This window comes from Myotis daubentonii, chromosome 3 (genome assembly GCF_963259705.1).
Source record: "Myotis daubentonii chromosome 3, mMyoDau2.1, whole genome shotgun sequence".
Taxonomy (NCBI): Eukaryota; Metazoa; Chordata; class Mammalia; order Chiroptera; family Vespertilionidae; genus Myotis; species Myotis daubentonii.
The window spans coordinates 175715885-175736835 of NC_081842.1; the positions used below are offsets into that span (position 1 = coordinate 175715885).

The 20951-nt window shown below is 49.0% G+C and overlaps 1 protein-coding gene across 3 annotated transcripts in view; it reads left to right on the forward strand.

Moving 5' to 3' along the window:
- KANK4 (KN motif and ankyrin repeat domains 4) overlaps positions 1 to 13820 on the forward strand; it is a 69043-nt gene extending 55223 nt beyond the window's left edge. For all 3 annotated transcript variants that reach the window (XM_059689319.1, XM_059689318.1, XM_059689317.1), the window contains exons 7-10: positions 421 to 631; positions 3232 to 3374; positions 6653 to 6853; positions 11476 to 13820. In XM_059689319.1, the coding sequence (XP_059545302.1) occupies positions 421 to 631; positions 3232 to 3374; positions 6653 to 6853; positions 11476 to 11580 (660 nt within the window). In that variant the 3' untranslated portion in view covers positions 11581 to 13820. The remainder of the gene's footprint in view (positions 1 to 420; positions 632 to 3231; positions 3375 to 6652; positions 6854 to 11475) is intronic.
- Positions 13821 to 20951: the final 7131 nt, after the last annotated feature.

Below are 20951 nucleotides of genomic sequence, written 5' to 3' on the forward strand. Positions count from 1 at the left end.
CTTTCTGTCTGTGTCTATTGAAAACACATACGTCCTGGTCGAGTCTGGGCTAAGGTCAAGATAGACTGGCTGGATGCACATGAAAGAGAAGGTCTTGGTTATCCTGTGCATGCAGGGGCTGTGACCTAAACTTACAGTAGACTCGAACTGTCACCCAGCCAAGTGCTTTGTTACTGGTTACTGCATTGCGCTCCCAGGGCCCCTTTCCACCTCAACTGGGACGGGAGCAATCGCACAGGTTCCATCCTCAACCCCACTAGCCCTGAGCCCCCCAGGAGTCAGTCCCATGGAGAGTTGGAGGGAGCGAAGGAATAGAAGAGGAAGCATCCAAAGCTGACTTTTCCTGGTAGAAACTAGTACCTCAGCTGGAGCACCCCAGGCCAGATAACCTTCCAGAATTGCAATCTTTTGGTATTTCAGAGGCAAAACTTGAACACCATCAGTCAAGAGTGGTTTCGCATCTCTAGCCGGAAGTCATCGAGTCCTGCTGTGGTGGCTGCCTACCTCCAGCCTCACTCCCCACACTTCCTAAAGCTGCTTGTCAACTTGGCTGACGGAAATGGAAACACAGCCCTTCACTACAGTGTGTCCCACTCCAACTTCTCCATCGTCAAGCTGCTGCTGGAGACAGGTCAGAAATGGTTGCACCGATGCTCTGGGTCCCTCCTTAAAGGGCAGTTCTTGTACTCTCTTCTTTCCAGCAGTGGGATTCTTTTTCTGAGTTCCTTCTGTTTTCTAGGAACTGGGCTAGACCATTTTGCTTTTAGCATGTCATTTATGCTTCACCTCACTTTTGTGATGTGGGGATTATTTTTCTCATGTTGCAGTTGAGAACACTGAGGCTCAGGTCACAGAACTGGTAAATGGTAGAGTCAGGCTTTGTATTCAGCCTGTCTAACTCCAAATCTACACCACATTGCCTCTAGGAAGGTCACATGTTACCATCTTCGTGAGAACTTTTAACAAAGGCCATGGCGGGGGTAGAGGGACTGGACGAAAAAGGTGAAAAGATTAAGTAAAAAACAACAACAACAACTCATAGACAGACAACAGTATGGTGATTACTAGAGGGAAATTGGGGGCGGGGAGAGGGTAGAGGAAGGTAAAGGGGACATAAATGGTGATGGAAAGAGACATGACTTGGAATGGTGAACACACAATATAATATACAAATGATGTGTTATAGAATTGTACCCCCCTTAAACCTACATAATTTTATTAACCAATGTAATCCGAATCAACTCAATTAAAAACAAAAAAGGCCCTGGCTCCATTTGGCCAATTTGACTCAATTTGATTCATTCATCCTTCATCAGATATATGTGTGGACTACAGTGAGGTCCACACTAGCTAATACTACTAGCTACACACTAGCTTGGGGTCATTTCTACCCAACAGAACTCAGTAAACTCAGTCAAATGGGGCTTTTGTCTGTCTCTTCCTTTCAGTATCCTCAGCACCTAGACCAGTTCCTGGCTCACAGTAGGTGTTGAGTGAATATAGGTGTTAAATGAATGAGTGGATGGATGACTCCTGTGAGCTAGATTAAATTCTAGTAAACTTCCAATTCTCCAAAATTCCAGTAAGCAACCTTGAGGCTCTACACCTGAATCCATAGGTGACACACTTAATAACAGCATAAAGTTCTTTCTGCATCCCATATCATCAGAGGAAGATGAAGGCACAATTTTAACACTGAGCCAGTTTTACTGGATTTCATTTCTTTGTAGTTTCACAGCCAGCATAATTTTAAGTGGTAGCTCAATTGAGAAAGGTACATCATAAAATGGAGATGAACATTTACTGTGTTCAGTGTTAGGGGTTTTCATTGTAAAACATGAGTAACAACGACACCTATGGCTTTTTGAGTGCCTCCTCATTCCATACGGACAATCAAACCGTGACCCTTTGTGCTGACACTCTAACCACTGAGCAAAACTGGCCAGGGCCCTAAGTCTTTCCTCATGAGCAGGTAGAAAGAATGTAAAGACAAGAATACCATTGTAGACAGTAATAGTAGTAATAACACTTATTGAGCTTTTACTGTATGGTAGGTGTATGAAGTACTTTAAATATATAAACTCATTAAATTTACAATAACCCTATGACACGCCTTCTGTTATTATCCCCGTTTTATAGAGGGAATGCTAACACAGGGCAAGTAACTTGATCTCCTGAGATAGTTTTGTTCTTGTCCAAAAGAGACACAGTCTTTTCAGATAAGCAAACGTACAGGGAAGATTTGGTTTTCCCCTTAAGAGGTGGGATTGTTTATACAACACATACAGGCTGATAATCTTCTACCATCTCCTGTGGTGGAGAAGGATACAAATGCATAGTTCCAGGGCTACAAAGCAGAAATTTCTTTTGAATTCTCATTTAATATTTCATCTTTAAAATAAGCCAATTCTTCATTATTATGAAATGTATATTCTTAATTATTTTACCATAAAAAGTTGTGGAGATTTTTTTTCCTGTTTTTCTTTATTCTTTTAGAAAGAGAGAGAGAAAGAGAGAGAGAGAAGCATTGATGTGAGAGAAACACCAATCAGCTGCCTCCCACATGCACCTTGACTGGGGATTGAGCCCGCAGCATGGGCATGGTGTCCTGACCAGGAATCGAACTGGTGACTTGCCACACTAGCCAGGGCTTCCCCTGTTTTTCAAGTGAGATGGTGTTCCTAAGGATTTCCCATGTTTATCCTGTGGCATTGTTCAAAGCCCCTGGTACACTGCACAGCATATCACTAGGCCTTGGAAAGGACATACAAACACAGCCATCAGCTTAAGAATTACACACAGACACACAGAGAGTGAAACCTAAAACGTGTGGCCGCAGTATGTGGCCGGGGGAGTGGTGGGCTTCAGAGCCAGAGAGACTGGCGCCCCGGTCCCACTTCACCTTCCCTTTGGCAGTTTACGTAGCTTCACTGACTTTCGGTGGCCTCCTCTGTAAAATGGGAGTGTGGTCTGTGCTCCACTTTAGGAAATAAAGCCATGGCCATTGGCCCCCTTTGCCATCTGCCGTGGACCTTCCTGGCTGGGTATCCTCAGAAAACCTGTGAAGAAAAGTAGCCAGTTTTAAAGGCTGCTAAAAATAGAAAGCATCGATTCCCTCCCTGGGAGAGGATTGCTCTATTGCATTTTAACCAGCAGCATCCTGTTAACAGGCTCAGGCGTCTGGCTCCTGGCCCCTTGGGAGCTATTCCAGCGCTGTTGCTTCTCTTGCAGGCGTCTGCAACGTGGATCATCAGAACAAAGCTGGCTATACCGCCGTGATGATCACTCCCTTGGCTTCTGCAGAGACCGATGAGGACATGGCTGTCGTCTGGAAGCTCTTAAGAGAAGGAAATGTGAACATCCAAGCTACCCAGGTAGGAGATGTGAACTGATCTCCGCTTTCATTAAGTGCGGGAACCTCCCAGTTTTATTCTGCCGATGGGGTGAGAAATTCCATGTAAATCCACAGAATGTTTTGTAACCCAGGAAGGCTGGGGCTTCCAAATGGCGTGTGTCCAAAGCCTGACCATTTGGTTGCCGCAAAAGCTCCTGAGACCCAGACAGGCTGGGGCAGAGGTCAGGAAGCTTGTAATTCACGTCCCAGCCTAAAATTGGACACATTCCCTCTGGATTGAAATTCTCGAGCCAGACGTTCCCACAGTTAGCACCTTAAGCAGGCATGTGCTAGTTGGCCGCTCTCTTGGACGCCCTGCAGGTGATCCATCTTAGTCACGAATTGCAGAGCAGTTCCGGGGGTTGGGATGTCTCTGTTCCGCTGCTGGGCTCTCCCCCTTGAGAACACAGAGTAGGGGTGTCGTCCTAACCCAGTAATGCTCTGAGTTAGACAAGACTCCGTATGGGACAATGGGAACCTACCAAAGGCTACTGACCAGCCTTCGACCAAGAACAAGCAGAGTGCGTCCAACTCTCCTTTTCCCCCTGGAGTGATCACGGGTGGTAGACTAACTATCGAGAACTGTGAAGGGCCTGAGCTTTTACTTTACCTCAAAGCTAGCAAGTTAGCATCCTGGGTGCTGGCAGGTGACACAAGACTCCTGTGCCAGAGACGAAGGACAATGTATTACAGCAGTGGTAGCAGCCACAGCATTGGCATTTACACCACTTCCCCGAAACCCAGCTCCCCATTCCCTCAGGGCATTGTGAGGGGGGCTCGGACCCTGTGCACAGAGTGGGTTGTGCTGCTGGAGAGGAACCCTGAGCTTAGGGAACCTGAATCTTTTATGCTGGCCAGTAAGCATGTCTGCCCTCTGTTCTGGAGGAGACAGCCTCTGTCTCCCAAAGCTGTTCACTGTATGAACATCCTTAAAAAGACAGTCTGCAACAACAGGAAGCTAGTGCCTCACTCACAAGATATGCATAAATCCAAGGGACCCATGGAAAATTGTCTCCCAACAACATATTAAACTCCACTCCCCCACAACCAAAGTGATTACAGACCTAACTGATGGCAAAGTCACTTTGCAGACTTTATCTCACAGCAGTCCTATTGTTGGCGAGAAATAGACATTTATAGATTACTAGAGGCCCAATACATGAAATTCATGCAAGAGTAGGCCTTCCTTACCCCAGCTGCCAGCACCGGCTTCCCTCTGGCACCTGGGCTTCCCTCCGGCACCCGGGACCCGGGCTTCCCTCGCAGCCCCGGCTTTGTCTGGGAGGTCATCCAGGAGGACATCTGGTCTAATTAGCATATTATGCTTTTATTATTATAGATGTTCTGGTTTTCACCCATTTATAGCTCCTATTGCATACGAGTCAAGCTGTTTTCATTTTAATATGTTTTCTATAAACATATGGATTTTTTCTAAATTGGCCTTCATGCAAAAGGGGATGCTTACCTCTGATCAAAATCAACTCCCTTTTTTTTTTTACAGAGGAGAAACTGATGGTCGAAGAGGGTAAGGGACTCAGCCCAGGTCATCAAAGGAGGGCTGGGAATTCATAGCTGAGGCTGCTCCCTTCAGCTCCCCCTGGGGTCCTTACTATGATGAGAGGTTAAATGGGAGTGAGCTGGGAGCTGGGAGTCTCCTGGGATAAGCTGCTTATTTCTCCTTGTACCTCCAGGGTCCGCGCAGCACCTGGCGATAGCAGTGCTCTGTAAATGATCATTAGATTATATTGAACTGGACCAGGAAGGAGGTGAGAAAGGAAGGGACCCGAATCAGGCAGAGGGGCAGACATGAGGACAATCTGCACATGTCAGCCGGCTTTATAATACCACTTGGAGGGACAGGTCTGGATGGAAACCTCCTGATCTGGTTAGTTCTATAAACAACCATTACCTCAGGGCTGAGTACAGGCAAACCAAAAAGCAAATGCATTCCTGTATATTGAGTATTTGTCACTGTTCTCTCTCACCCTCATAATATAACAGTGGTTACCGAGCATTTGCTAAGTGCTCAGGTCTCACAACAACCTCACCGGGCAGGTAATATTTATTGTTAGTCGTTTCCATTAGGCCAGACCATGAAAAGTCACCGATTCACACAGGCAGTAAGTGGCAGAGCCAGGACTTTTGTGATTGCCAACCCCCCTTTGTCTTCTCTAAGCCCCAGCGCTCTGGGCGGGATGCACAATCCATCAGTGCCGGCAGATTGGCGCTTTAATCAGTGAACACATCAGCAAACATGTCACTGGCACCTTTACTTGTAAGACACTGTGCTCAGAGCCACAGGGGATCTGAAAGAAGAGAACACATAGTCCTTGCCTCGTTTTTGCAACCTTACAAAGCCCCATGTCCCGTCAGAGAGATGAGCCTGATCTGCCTGGAACTCAGGAGTACCGTGAGGGCAAATATAATCATGTCTGAGAGGACTGTGTCTACACAGGAAGATCTATAAGAAATGATGGTCAATTTGTAATCAGAAAAATTACTACTTTACAATATTATATTTACAACTTTTACCTCATTTGATTTCTACAAAATCCCTGTTAGGTACATAGGGGATAGATCATTATTAGATTAATTTTTAAGAAAAGAGAAACCAAGATTCAGGGAAGACAAGTGAGGAGTAGAGCAGAACCGGAACCACGCCCACCAACTATCACAAGGATGTAAGAAACTGTCAGTGTGCATGGATTAGAAATAACCACAGAGCCATTCGAGATCTCCTTGAGACAGGAGGGCTTTGGGTGCCATTAAATGGACAATCCCAGAGGCGTTCAGAGCAGACCAAAGCTTCCTGAGGAAGTCAGACCGGGGCAGGCAGTAAGAAGTCATGGTACTAAAGCATCCAGCCCTCATTTGTTCCATCATTGGACATGTGTCAGCACATATGAGGTGGGAGGCACTGGGGAGACAGAGATGAAAAAGACGGTCCCTGCCATCAAAAATTTCATTCCTCAAGAAAGAGATTGACAGGTTGTAACGCCAAGCGGTAAGTGCCATGTTGTGAATCCCATGCCTGGGAGTTGGTAGAGGGCTTTAGCGAGGATGTAGCATTTGACCAGTGTCTTAGAGGACCAGTAGAAGTGTGCCAGCGAGAAAGATGTGTCCCATCCCAAGGGCAGAGGAAAATTCAAGTCATTGGTCATTTTCTGGAGAAGTTATCCCTGAGCACACCCGAGCAGGAGAGGAGAGGAATCCTCCCTGTAGGTGGCAGCCTGACCCACCCCTGGGCTCTGTGTGCAGGGAGGCCAGACTGCGCTGATGCTGGGAGTCAGCCACGACAGGGAGGACATGGTCCAAGCGCTGCTGAGCTGCCAGGCAGATGTCAACCTGCAGGACCACGATGGATCATCGGCCCTCATGCTGGCCTGTCACTGTGGCAACGCTGACATGGTGCGGCTGCTCCTGGCACACCCGGCCTGTGACAGCAGCCTGACAGACAAGGTGAGACTCCTAGGCATTAACAAGTAGGTCTTCCCCTTCCTGTGAAGGGCCTTGCCGGCAGCAGAACTTAAGGAGCCATATGGCAATAGCAATAGACTCAACCTCAGAATTCACCTGCTGTGGGATTTAAATGAGATGATCCACGGTAAATGCTTGGAGCCTTGGATTTGGGAAACCCCAAGCCCTAGCCTTTCACACCATCGTGAGGGAATATAGCCAGGCCTGGCCTTGGCCTTGACCTCCTCTGGTCATGGCAATAACAGCATGTGGGCTTTACGGCAGCAGCTTGGATGGGGAGCTTCTGCTGCTCATGGGGACTCCCTGAAGGCTGGACGAAGGAGCCAAGTGTACATATGCCCACTGTCTGACAGTGATCCGCTTACAGAACAACCCGCTGCATCCAGCCAACCTGCTTAAAGTTGCAATGCCAGCCGCATGCTTCTTAAATAAGCTTCCTTGTAAAGTGATGACGATGATGATAACGATGATGGTGGTGGCAATGATAATGACAATAATGATAATAGTTCATATATATCAAGTGCTTTCTCTGTGCCAGGTACCATACTAAGCATTTACCATGGACCATCTCATTTAAAGCCCACAGCTATCTTGTTAGGTTGACTCTGTTGATGGCACTGGTTTGCTCACAAGAAAATGGAGGCACCGAGGGGTTAAGCAACATATCCCAGATCACACAGCAAGTGGAACCCATCTCCATCAAATTCCTAAACACAAACTCTTAGTTGCTGCATCATCGTCATTGTTGTCACATTGCAAGGTCCGTGTTTCTGGTTTTCTGCTGAATTCTCAGCACCTAGTAGAGTGTCTGCCACATATCAGCTGAATGAATCAACAGTTGCATGAATGAACTACAGAGGCAAATTGACTGATAATTGCAGCAGGCAGTATTTCTAGAGTACTCACAGAAACTAAGCTCTATCCATGCATTACTCACTATTCTCAATAATCCTGTGAGGTAGATATTGCAATCTCCATTTTTTTTTAACTGATAAGGAAACAGAGGCCTAGAGAGTTTATATAGTTAACTAGAGGCCTGGTGCATGACATTCGTACACTGGGAGGGTGAGGGGAGTTCCCTCAGCCTGGCCTGTGCCCTCTCATAGTCTGGGACCCAAGGGGTCCTCAGTGCTGCCACGGAGGCAGGAGAAGCTCCCGCCACCACTACTGCGCTCGCCAGCCATGAGCCCGGCTTCTGGCTGAGCAGCACTCCCCCTGTGGGAGTGCACCGACCACCAGGGGGCAGCTCCTGCATTGAGCGTCTGCCCCCTGGTGGTCAGTGCATGTCATAGCGACCAGTTGTTCCGTGGTTTGGTTGATTTGCATATTAGCCTTTTATTATATAGGACTAGAGGCCCGGTGCACAAAAATTTGTGCACTCGGTGGGGAGGTGGGGAGGTCCCTCAGCCTGGCCTGTGCCTTCTCGCAGTCTGGGACCCCTCGGGGGATGACCACCTACTGGCATAGGCCTGGTCCCCGGGGGATTGGGCCTAAGCTGGCAATCAGACATCCCTCTGGCAGCCTGGCAGCCCTCGGGGGATGTCCACTTGCCAGCGGGGAGCAGACCTAAGCTGCAGTTGGACATCCTTAGTGCTGCTGAGGAGGCAGGAGAGGCTCCCACCACCACCGCTGTACTAGCAGCCATCAGCCTGGCTTGTGCCTGAGCAGAGCTCCTCCATGTGGGAGTGCACTGACCACCAGAGAGCAGCTCCTGCATTGAGCGTCTGCCCCCTGGTGGTCAGTGTGTGTCATAGTGGCCAGTCATTCCCAGTCTTTCTGCTGTTAGGGTCAGTTTGCATATTACCCTTTTACTATATAGGATAGAGGCCTGGTGCACAGGTGGGGGCTGGCTGGTTTGCCCTGAAGGGTGTCCTGGATCAGGGTGAGGGTCCCGCTTGGGTGTCTGGCCAGCCTGGGTGAGGGGCTGATGGCTCTTTTCAGAATGGCCACACCCCCTTTAGGGTGGGGGTCCCCACTGGGGTGCCTGGCCAGTCTGGGTGAAGGGCTGAGGGCCGTTTTCAGGCTTGCCGGCGACGGAAGCTCCCAGCCTCTCCTTTTTTTCTTTTTTTTTATTCTGGGATTTATTTACCTTCTATAATTTAAACTCTGTTGCCTTCACTGGCGCTCCCAGCTCTGAGGCCGTGGCTGGCTGGAAGCAGGTATCTGGGGTTTGTTTAGCTCCTATAATTGAAACTTTGTTGTTTTCAGAGCTTAGAGCAGGCTGCGGCAGGCGGGGAACCTTGGCTTCCTCCATCACTGGAGCAAGCAAGCCTCCTGCTCGCTTCAGCTGCGTGGCTGCCAGCCGCCATCTTGGTTGGCAGTTAATTTGCATATCTTGCTGATTAGCCAATGGGAAGCGTAGCTGAGGTATGGTTAATTACCCTTTTTGTCTTTTATTAGATAGGATTATCAAGTCACAAGTCACTTATTCTCAGAGTAGGGACTCAAGCCCAGGTCTAACGTTAGTGTCCTTAATGTTGGCACCATAGTTTTATGCTTTAAACAGACCTCTCTATACTTTCATAACATCTACAGTTCCAAAAGAATAAAGGCCTGGGGAGGGGAAGAGAGTTGCTTCCCTTCCCAGGGACAGCACCTCTCACTACTGTGCCACGTCTGATCTACCCTGGATTGTTCCATCAGTGAGTCAGGCTGCTTGATCTTGAAATTGCACACTGGAAGCAGGCGCTCCAATTCAGTGCCTGTAGGTCCCAGGTACCCCAGCTCTATCCCAAAGCTAGAAGCTATTTGTGGGATAATTAGAGATCACTGACCCTCTTGAGATGCATGGTAGGGCTGCTGGAAATAAGAACCTCCTGTTATTACTAGTCAGACAAAGGATCTGCGTTAATGAGCTCCCTGCAGGGTCACCCTGGGGGAGCAAGAGCAGCCCTTTCATCTGGAGCAGGCCCAGGGCCTCTGTGGAGTGGCCACTCCTGTCACCTCCGGGAGGCCTGGGAGGCAGGCCTGTGGGACAGGTGCATGAGCTTCGGAAGTCCCAGGTTAGCTGGGTTAGTCAGGGGTTAATTGAGCATCTCCTGGACACCACTGGAGACCTGTCAGACACGAGAGGTAAGGCCACGGCTGCTTTCAGGAAGTGGGGGAACAGTCACGGGCAGGCTCTGCTGTACTTCAGACAATTCCAGTGACTATGAGGAGCAGGGGCTTTAAACACTCTTGGGTTTGAAACCAGGTTCAGTGACTGTGCTTATGGCCCCTTCATCTAACCACTCAGGGCCTCTGTATGCTCGCCTGCAAATGGGGATGATAATCGACACTACTGAGCACGGCAGTGCTTGTAAAGCCCGTGTCCTGCATCAGGAGGTACTCAGTTGATGGTGCATTTTTATGGACAGGTGAGCGGTGAGAGCTGAAACGAAACAACTACTAACCACATCACGGAGCCGGGGCCTCGGCATTCCCAGGCAGAGTCTGGAGGGAAGAGGGAGCACGAAGGTCTGGAGTTAGGCGGGGAGCCCATCAGAGGGAGACCGGCCCCCAAAGGCAGAAGCCAAGTAGTCAACACCCTCGGCTTAGTCCAGTGGCTCTCATTTCGGGGCGATTTTGCCCTCCAGGGAGATTTGGCAATGCCATTTTTCCTTGTCACAAGTGAGGGTTCTTGACATCTCAGGTTACAGGAACAACGAAAAATTACAAATTATCTGGCAAATGAGTTATCAACATAGTGGTTTCCAGACACATCTAGGTTTCAGAATTTTGGAGACATGATTGAGCCCATTCGTAAGACAGTGGCTGCCCTCGCAGACGGTGTCCTCCAGGTCACGGTGGCCTTTCGCCTCGCCTCCCCTCGTCTCGCTGGTGGGTGCTGCCTGCGAGAGCCCCTGGATGCAGCTTTAGAGAGCAGCCCCGGCAACTCCCTCTGTCACTGAAACAGCCCCAGGGTATCGTGTATCAGGAGGTAACAAGGTACATTTCCTTCCACCGACATGCCCACTTCTAAGAGCTGGTCCTTAGAAAATAATTAGAAATGAGAAAATGCTTTCGGCACTTAAGTTTATGATGATGAAGACTTGGAAAGCACCCAAGTCTCCAACAGAAGGGAAACAGTTCAGTAAGTTATGGAATGTTATGTAGCCAATAACAAAAGTTATGTGTTCTGATGACTGTAGGGACGTGGGAAAATCGTATAGCATGCCATGGTAAGTTCAAAATGCCAGCAGATTTAAAATTAATATGCAATGTCATTTCTCTATTTAAACCAATAGCACATTAGGACAAGAGAAAAGAATGGAGGGAGACAAGCCAAAATGCTAATTCCCATGTAGGTCTCTGTAATGGAAAAAAATGGAAGCGTTATTTTATTTTCTTTCCTCTGCTTTCCATTTTTAAAATTAAGTGTGTTAAAAGCAAGAGACACTTTATTCCCGTTGATGTGAATTTCCCAGGAGTGAATGTTGTTTCTGTAGAAGGGGCCCGTTTCTCACGCTTCTCGTGCCATTTGAATCTCCTCCCCTCCTCGGCCTCTGGATGCTTGGAATAGACTGTCTGCCCCATGCACAGCCCTACTCCCAACTCGCCCTTGCTGTCTGGGGCGGGAGGCCTGCAGGATAAAATGTGTTTCTCCTTCTCTTTCTCCGCTGCAGGCTGGCCGAACAGCTTTGTCCATCGCGCTGAAACCGCCCGCCCATGTGGAAATCGCTGAGCTTCTGCAGGCCCACGCGGAGCAGGGCAGGTCCCTGAGGCTGTAGGAGCTGTGGAGGGACCGGCAGCCGGGAACAAAAGGCCCCTTCTCTGGACTCCTCCCTCGCCCTTGGAGAGGGCATGGGTCACAGCCAGAGGGCTGCCCCTCAAGAGAAGAAGCTATGTCAGATATGCGCATACATTCCTGGGGTATCATTCTGCTCATTAGGATGCTTTGTAGTTTTGCCTTAGGTCAGGCCCCCAACGCAGGCTGCAGAGCAGGGCGAAGGAGCCAGGCTAAAGTCCCTCACGTCACAGCCTGGCATTCTTCCTGACTCTCCCCTTTGTAGCACCGCTTAGGGAGCTGGCCGGCAGGAGCACATTAGAAAAACAATACTTTTTACATGGAATTTTAAAGTGCGCCTCTCTGGTTTTTAATCCATCATACATGAAGATGTCCTCTTGAATATGCATGTCTAGGGAGGACGGGGAGATGTACACAGTCCTCCCTGCGTCATTCTCTAGACGACCGAGGAGAATCACCTGGCAGACAGGGGAACCTGAACGGACCCCAGATGGGGCCTTTGCTCAGTTGGGGCGGACAGAGAAAGCTTAAATTCAGGCAAGATAGAAAGAAGCACACGGGCGCCAGTGCCAGATAGACCGTCTTGGCCATCTGTGGCTCCAGTTTGCTCCAAGGATATTGGGATTAATCAGGAAATCCAATCCAGTGAAGCACATCCTGTGTATTGAGGCAGAGTCAGGGATGCCAGCTCTTCCGAAAGAAACAAGTAAACCGACTGAGGATCCTCCTGGGGCCAGAGACCACATTTCCTCCATAGCTGCGTCCATGGCCGTGTGGTAATCCCAGCTCCTTCCCTCACAGCTGTGTCCATGGCCGTGTGGTAATCCCAGCTCCTTCCCTCACAGCTGTGTCCATGGCCGTGTGGTAATCCCAGCTCCTTCCTATCGCAGCTGTGTCCATGGCCGTGTGGTAATCCCAGCTCCTTCCCTCACAGCTGTGTCCATGGCCATGTGGTAATCCCAGCTCCTTCCCTCACAGCTGTGTCCATGGCCGTGTGGTAATCCCAGCTCCTTCCCTCACAGCTGTGTCCATGGCCGTGTGGTAATCCCAGCTCCTTCCCTCACAGCTGTGTCCATGGCCGTGTGGTAATCCCAGCTCCTTCCCTCACAGCTGTGTCCATGGCCGTGTGGTAATCCCAGCTCCTTCCCCTCACAGCTGTGTCCATGGCCGTGTGGTAATCCCAGCTCCTTCCCCTCACAGCTGTGTTCATGGCCATGTGGTAATCCCAGCTCCTTCCCTCACAGCTGTGTCCATGGCCGTGTGGTAATCCCAGCTCCTTCCCCTCACAGCTGTGTCCATGGCCGTGTGGTAATCCCAGCTCCTTCCCCTCACAGCTGTGTTCATGGCCATGTGGTAATCCCAGCTCCTTTCCTCCATGGCCATGTGATAATCTCAGCTCCTTTCCCTCATAGCCGTCATGAGCAAAGCACTAGCTCCATGAAGCTAGGAGGTTTCCAAGGTCCCAGACTGCAGAACCTTCCAGCCTGGGTGACCTCTGTCTCCACTGGACGTTCTTTCTTACACTTCCACAATCCCAGGGCCCACATGCTGTAGCTCACCCAGGGTTATCTACAAATTTGTTTTTTCTTAAAGTCTCTTGGGCATAAAATCACCTTATATGAAAAAGAAAGACAGCAAAGTTCGGTGAGCCTCACATTGGAAACACAAACGCCTGTTTGCTCGGTACTCCTTGTGCGCGTCACCAAATCTCCTTGGGTTCCAGTTTCATTGTCTTTAAAAACAAAAATTATACAACCTACCTCCTGGGGGTGTTGTGAAAGGCACAGCTGATGGGAGCTTGGGAATCCAGTTTTAATCCATAGAGACTGCCTACAGAAGTTTTCCACTGGGATCATAAGAGAGGCTCAAAGTCCCCAAGCAGGACACTGGCATATGGCAGTGTTGCTCAGAGGTAGGGAGAATGGAGCAAATAATAAGCTAAAAATGCTTTAAATGGGTTTATTTTGACCTCAAAGCACACTTTAAGAGCAAACCCCCACATTAATAAATATTCTACTCCAGTGGTTCTCAAACACTGATACGCGTGCAGATCCCTGGGGATCTTGTTAGAATGTAGGAGGTCTAGGAGGGGGAGGGGCTGAGAATCTGCATTTCTAACCAGCTCCCAGGGGATAGCAATGCTGCTGGGCCACACCACACTTGGAGTAGCAGGGCTCTGGCCTTCGACTGTTTCTGTTTCTCTATTAAAATGCTGCCCCTCAATCTTTGGGTCTCAAAGTTTCTTTGCATTTCTCTGCTCTTGGTTCTTGGGAATTTGCAATGTTTTATTTGCTATTATGGGGGTCAGTGTCCCGTGTTGCCAATTTAGGCTCTATTTCTTTTTTAAAAAATATTTTTATATGTTTTTATTGATTTCAGAGAGAGAGAATTATTGATAGGCTGCCTCTTGCACGCCCTCTACTGGGGAGCGAGCCTGTAACTTTAGGCTTCCTGGAACTGAAAGATTAGTGATGTCACTCAAAAAAAGAAGAGTAAGAGGTGAGGTGAGGTTCAAGTGTGCCAGGCAGAGAAACCGTGCTGCAAAGGATGATCTATGGGAGAGCAGACATTTGGGGGCCTTCATTCAGTTTAATAGGACTGTCATAGAGAGTTTGAGTAAGATGCTGAGATAAAAGGGGAGATTGGGAAGAGGTGAGACTGATAAAACATGGGACCAAATCACAAAGAGCCCTAAAGTTATGATAAAGCTTTGTTCTTAAGGCAATAGAAAGCCCGGTTGGTGTGGCTCAGTGGTTGAGCATCGACCTATAAACCAGGAGGTCACGGTTCCATTCTAGGTCAGGGCACATACCTGGGTTGAGGGCTTCGATCACCAGTAAGTGAGGTGCAGGAGGCAGCGTTGATGTTTCTAACCATCTCCCTCTCCCTTTCTTTCTCTGAAGCCAATAAAAATATATTTAAAAAATAAAATAAAGGCAATGGAAAGCTACTGTAAACCAGATTTATGATGGAGAAATTGATCTACCTAGCTCTCATTTAACACAGATTTATCAGATACCCACTCCCTTCTAAATAGGGTGTTTGGGGCTGGGGATATATAAGCAAGGTAGACAAGAACTTACAGTTTAACAGGGGAGGAAAACAAGTCATCACGGAACAACAGGATGCATGTTGTGACTGGCAAGGAAAAGGTTCATGGGGACCCATAGGAGGGATCCTCAGCCTAATCTGAGGGTAGGGAGGGCCCAGGAGGGCTTCCTGAGAATAGTTATGCTATTTGAAGGGTGCATAGGCATTAGCCAGGCAAAGAGGGGCAGAGTAAGAAGCATGCATAAACCCTCTAGACAAGAAGCATTGATTTGGGCATTAAAAGAACTTCAGTGTTCCAGGAAAGAAGGAAAGAAAGAAAGAAAAGATATAAAGGAAGGAAGAGTGCAAGATGAAGCCAGGGAAAAAGCCACTGCACCAAATTTGGATTTGAAGGAAATAGGAATACAGGAAGCAACACTCAGATTAGCATTTTAGAAAGAATACTCCATTGGGTAGGTTGGGGGCGGAGGGGATGAGTGATGTTTATTCAACAGACATCTGTGGACTATCTGTCCTGGGTCCTGGACTCTAGAGTTCATGGTTTGGTGGAGGAGACAGATGCAGGCTGACGACGACTATGAACAGGATGAGTAATGGAGGTCTGAAGAGGGCTGTAAAGACGTACTTGACCAGAGGGAGTCAGGGAAACCTCACAGAGGAGGTGGCCCTTGATCTAAGCCATAGGCAGTGGAAGAAGGAGTTTGCCAGGGCATTCTAGATAGAACAGCAGGTATGAAGATGTGAAGTGTGAAAGACCATGGCTTCTGAGCAATGGAAAGAATTGCAGAATGACTCTAGTTTAGGTGGCATGGGGGAAGGGGCTGAAGAGTAGATTTAAGAGGAAGGTTAGTAGATATACTTGTACATTGAGATAGGAATTTGGATTTAAGCCTCTCATTTGAGGGGGAATCAGAGACCTCTTTGAGAACATGAAGCTCTATTCAGAAAAATGCACATAAATCTGCATGTAATTTCAGGAATTCAGAAATCTGCTGTTAAAATCTCACTGCTGTGGACGGTGGGGAGCCATTGAAGAATTTCTAAATGATGGAGCCAGATCAGATTTGCCCTTTTAGAATGTTCACAGAAGGAGGCTGGAGAGAGAGACTGGAGGCGAGGACATCAGTGAGAAGGTTGTCCTCAGACACTGGGAATAGGGCAGTAAGGGCCCAGTCCTTGATGACACCTGTGGGGAAGAAGGAGAGGGCCTAGGGCAGTGATGGCGAACCTTTTGAGATCGGCATATCAGCATTATGAAAAACCCTAACTGCTGAAATCGGTTTGGCTCAGTGGATAGAGCGTCAGCCTGCGGACTGAAAGGTCCCAGGTTCGATTCCGGTCAAAGGCATGTACCTGGGTTGCGGGCACATCCCTAGTAGGAGATGTGCAGGAGGCAGCTAATTGATGTTTCTCTCTCATCCATGTTTCTAACTCTCTATCTCTCTCCCTTCCTCTCTGTAAAAAATCAATAAAATATATTAAAAAAAAAAAAGAAAAAGAAAAAGAAAAACCCTAACTTAACTGGTGCTGTGTCACATATAGAAATTTTTTTATATTTGCAACCATAGTAAAACAAAGATTTATATTTTTGATATTTATTTTATATATTTAAATGCCATTTAACAAAGAAAAATAAACCAAAAAAAATGAGTTCGCATGTCACCTCTGACACGCGTGTCACCTCTGACATGCATGTCATAGGTTCACCATCACTGGCCTAGGGGGATGTGCCAGGAGGTGATGACACACTGGATGGTAAAGAGGGTCAAAATGAGTGATAGGAAAATGGTGGTACCATTGTCCCCAATATCCATTCTTCCCTTTCTCCTTAGAAATAGAATCCCCAAATTTCAGCTGGACACATGGCCATCCAGAATAGAGACTCCACCACCCAGCTGCCCTTGTCGCTTCATGTGGCCACATACCTAAGTTCTGGCTAATGAGATGTGAGTGAAGTGCTGTATGTAAAGTCTGACTCCTGTGTGCAAAGGAAAGGGAAATGCTTTGCCCCTTCCCACTGGCTGGTATATGGTAACAATCCAGCTTGATCCATGAGGATGGGGCCAACATCCTGGTGATCACAGCAAGGCAGAAAGAGGTAGGCCCCAACACCATAAACCCATCAAATCTGCTCTGGACTGCTTATTCCCTTTTGATATGTAATCCTATCTAATAATAGACAAACATGGTAATTGACCGTACCTTTGCTACACCTCCCATTGGCTAATCAGCACGGTATGCAAATTAACCACCAACAAAGATGGCGGCTAATTTGCATACTGCAGGCAGGGCGGGACAGCACCATCCCGCCTGCCCTGCCGCCATCCGGGCCTGCTATCTGCGACCCAGGGCGGTGGGTGTCCGTGTGCAACCTGACCCCGGGGCGGCCGGGCGGTGCAGCAGCGATCGGCCAGCCTGCCTGGCCTCCATCCGGGCATCCCATGTGCAACCCGCCCAGGGCAGTGCCCCAAACCCTGGATCGGCCCTGCCGTGTGTGCGACCTGGGGAGGTGGGGCAGGCACCGAGGAATCAGGCCTTCCATCTGCCACCTGGGGAGTGGGCCTAAGCCAGCAGGTGGTTATCTCCTGAAGGGTCCCAGACTGTGAGAGGGCACAAGTGGGGCTGAGGGACAACCTCCCATCCCACCTCCCCCGCCAGTGCACAAATTTTTGTGCACCGAGCCTCTAGCCCTATATGATAAAGAGCTAGTATGCTAATTAGACTGATGGCGGAATGACCTTCCAGAACAACCTTCCGGAATGACCAGTGGGTGGGGGGCGGGGCCTTGGGGCCTGGAGGCAGCCGGGATTGTGAGGGGCTGAGCCCCTTGCACGAATTTCGTGCATCGGGCCTCTAATCAAGAAATAATCTTCTAATTTATGTAAGCCATTGTACACTTGGACTTCTGTGGCAGTGGGAGTTGGATAAATGCACTCAGCACCCCATGGCAATCTTCAGGATCTCATGCTATGGTTAGTGAGTTTCAGGGTAGAAGAGTTCAGGAAGGCACATCCTTTTATATATCCTCACGGTGCCAGCCCCAGTTCAATGCCCACAGGGGAATCGCCCAGCCCACAGCCCTCAAAGGGCGCAGCCTTGTGTTGCCCTAGAACAGTGGTCCTCAACCTTCCTAATGCCGCGACCCATTAATACACTTCCTCATGTTGTGGTGACCTCCAACCATAAAATTATTTTCGTTGCTACTTCATAACTGTAATTTTGCTACTGTAAACAATATGTAATTATATATGTGTTTTCTAATGGTCTTAGGCGACCCCTGTGAAAGGGTCATTCGACCTCCAAAGGGGTCGTGACCCACAGGTTGAGAACCGCTGCCCTAGAAGATTCCTGAGCACAGGCTCTGCACCACAGGGCAGCCAGTTCTTCAGCGAGACAGTGCCCATGAACTGGCCTGGTGTGGAAACGTGGGCATTTTAGACCATCTGAATTAGCTGAAACATTGAATGAGGAAACATGGAGAGTTTGGGGCAGCAGCAGTGAGTTGTGGTTACAGTGAGAAGTCATGAGAGGGAGCGAGGCATGATAAAAGACGTAAAGGTGAACACAGGTTGAGGGTATGAGCAAAGAACAGCTATGAAGAGAGAAAGGATGGAGAGAGAAGAAAAGCCCAATGAGTAGACTCCTGTGGACTGTCTGCCAGATCTTCCTTTCCCAGGAACCTCCCCCTCCCAACCCCCTCCACCATGCACATGACTACAGCAGAAGCTGCCGCATTTCTACAAGAAAACTTGGTCCCTGGCCATGGAAGGTAGACACTGGACATTACCTGGGCTTGGGCCATCAGACCCTCTCCCAGGAATTTTGGAGCTGGGATTTAGAAGGAGAGAAATTCACATCTCATTAGCCAGAACTTCTGAGTGTCTGGATTGTAACATGTCGATCTCAGAAGCTGCTGGTGGTTGGTTTAGCCTTGTAAATTGAGAAGCAAAAGTGACTCTTAATCCTCAAGGTGCTTGAAGCACATGTCCTGGCTTCCCCGGAGTAACCCGTGTTCCTTCCCTAAAGCCCAGTAGACACTCACCCCTCAATTCCATAACTGCCCTATTTGTTTGCTTTCCCCAGTCTCCTCTCTGGGCTGTGTAGCCTGGTGGGAGGCAACCAAGGGCACGGTGTCTGAAATCGGCTACCTCAGGTGTTGAATCCCAGCTGGACCCTTTGGCCACTCAGGCTCTTGATCTGTAAACTGGGATATAATAGTTCCTACCTTCTGTTCTTGTACGTGGTTGATCAGATAAGGTATCCACATCGTGCTGGCCTCTATGGCAGAGCTCAGTATAGATGCCTTTCCTGGCCATTGGATCCTTTGCCCTAGACCCGACCCCATAAAAATAGCAGCTTGCCTCCTCTGAGTACTTACATCTACTCAGGCGCCAGTCTTAAGGGCATCATTTACGCCTCACAATACCCCAATGAGGTAGGTTAATATTACCCCTGTTATACATACGAGGAAACTGAAGCACAGAGAGGGTAAATAACTCCTTCAAGGCCACACAGCTAGTAACTGGGGGGGTCTGGGATTTCAAGCCAGGAGCTCTGGCTCTGTGACCACACTCCCCTGCCTGCCGGACACCCAGAGCTCTTCTTGCTTCCTCGCAGTGACCTCGGCTATGGAGGGGTGCCCAGTGGCAGGGGCTGGGCCCTGCTGAGGGAACAAAGCTGCTTCAGGGACTCAGCATTAAGTCAGCGGCTGACCTGCCGGTCCGGCTGGGCGGCCCCGGCACAGAGGAGACCCACAGGCAGAGTGTTTGGGACTGGAACAGCTGAGGGGTTGGGACCTCCCTGGGCTCAGCATCCCTGGGGAAGAACGCGGCCTTCTGTCCAGGATACAGATGGTCTGAACCCCACATTGCCTCAATTGCCCCTTCAGTGGCCAATTCCCTACTGTTCCAAATCTGTCCCTCCACCCCCTCTCTCGTCCTGGAACAGAGGGAGGGAGCCCAACCAGTGTCTGAGGGGGGTCTGGCCTTCCCTCCTCTCTGCTCCCCCCACCACCACCCTCTCCCCCGCCCCAATCTTGCACCCCACCCTGCTTCCGTGATCCGTGAGGGAAACAGCTCCTGGGTCTTTGCTCTGAAGCCAATGAAGCCATTCTGTTGTTGACTTTGGGTAGGCGGGTTGCGGGGGGGGGGGGGGTGTATTTTCCAATCCTCAAGGTGCCTTAGAAGCAAAGAAATTCCCACTCTTCCCCCCAGAAAGGAAAACTAGAGAAGAAGCTATTTTTAGACCCTCTTGCCCGCTACTCCCAGTTGTCAGATCAGAAGCAGGAATAGAGGGAAGCTCACACCCTGTCTCTGTCCTGCCTGCATGTAAAGAGGACTACCCTGGGTGCGCTCTGTCCCTGTCAGGACTGCGCTCAGTCTGGGGGGGGACTGAGATTCTGACACCGATTCCAATGTAGGGGGTGGGTTCCCCACATCCAAGCAATTCTCCGCACCGGCTGTGTGTCCTACCATTCAACTCAGTTCCAACACTGTTTGGAGATCACATCAGATCCCACAGATCTCGGGTTCAGTCCCATGAGACTGCCCCCTCCCCACCTCCTTCAGTCATCAATTGCAAGTCCAGGTTGTCACCTGTGCTTCTGACCAACTGGCTCTTAATGTAAAAAACATTCAAACCTGTAAAGAATTTTGGTGAGTTTATTTGAGCCAAACTGTCAACAATTACCGGGAAGCAGAATCTCTACATATTGGGATAATGCTCTGGAGAAGGGCAATTTTTCACCTTGTTTTATACATTACAATCAAAGGAGGAGACATAGGTGGGCTACATGAAATCCATTAATGATAGATCAGGGAGGTGGGAGAAAGCAAAAAGGGGAAACCTCTGGGATTGGATAAAAAGTGAAATGATGGACACCTGCTTCTTTTCTACACGTGGGTGCAGGATAGTTAACAGTCACTAATTAACAGGATGACAGTAACAAACACTGAGGGGATTTCTAGTTTCGGCCCTAGTGCCATTTGTTGTGTCCTGGGGGGTCTGAAAACAGGGAAGTCGCAAGTTACCCTGACATTTAGCAGGTGTATGTTATCTTAGATCCGTGGTTCCCAAACTTATTTGGCCTACCGCACCCTTTCCAGAAAAAATATTACTCAGCGCCCCTAAAACTTAATTTATTTTAAATTTTAATAGCAATTAAACAGAAAGATATATGCCCCCAAATGCACCTGTGGCCATCACCGCCCCCCTGGATCGCTGCAGCGCCCACCAGGGGGCGGTAGCGCCCACTTTGGGAATCACTGTCTTAGATGCAAAAAGACAAATAGGCTCAGTAAAGAT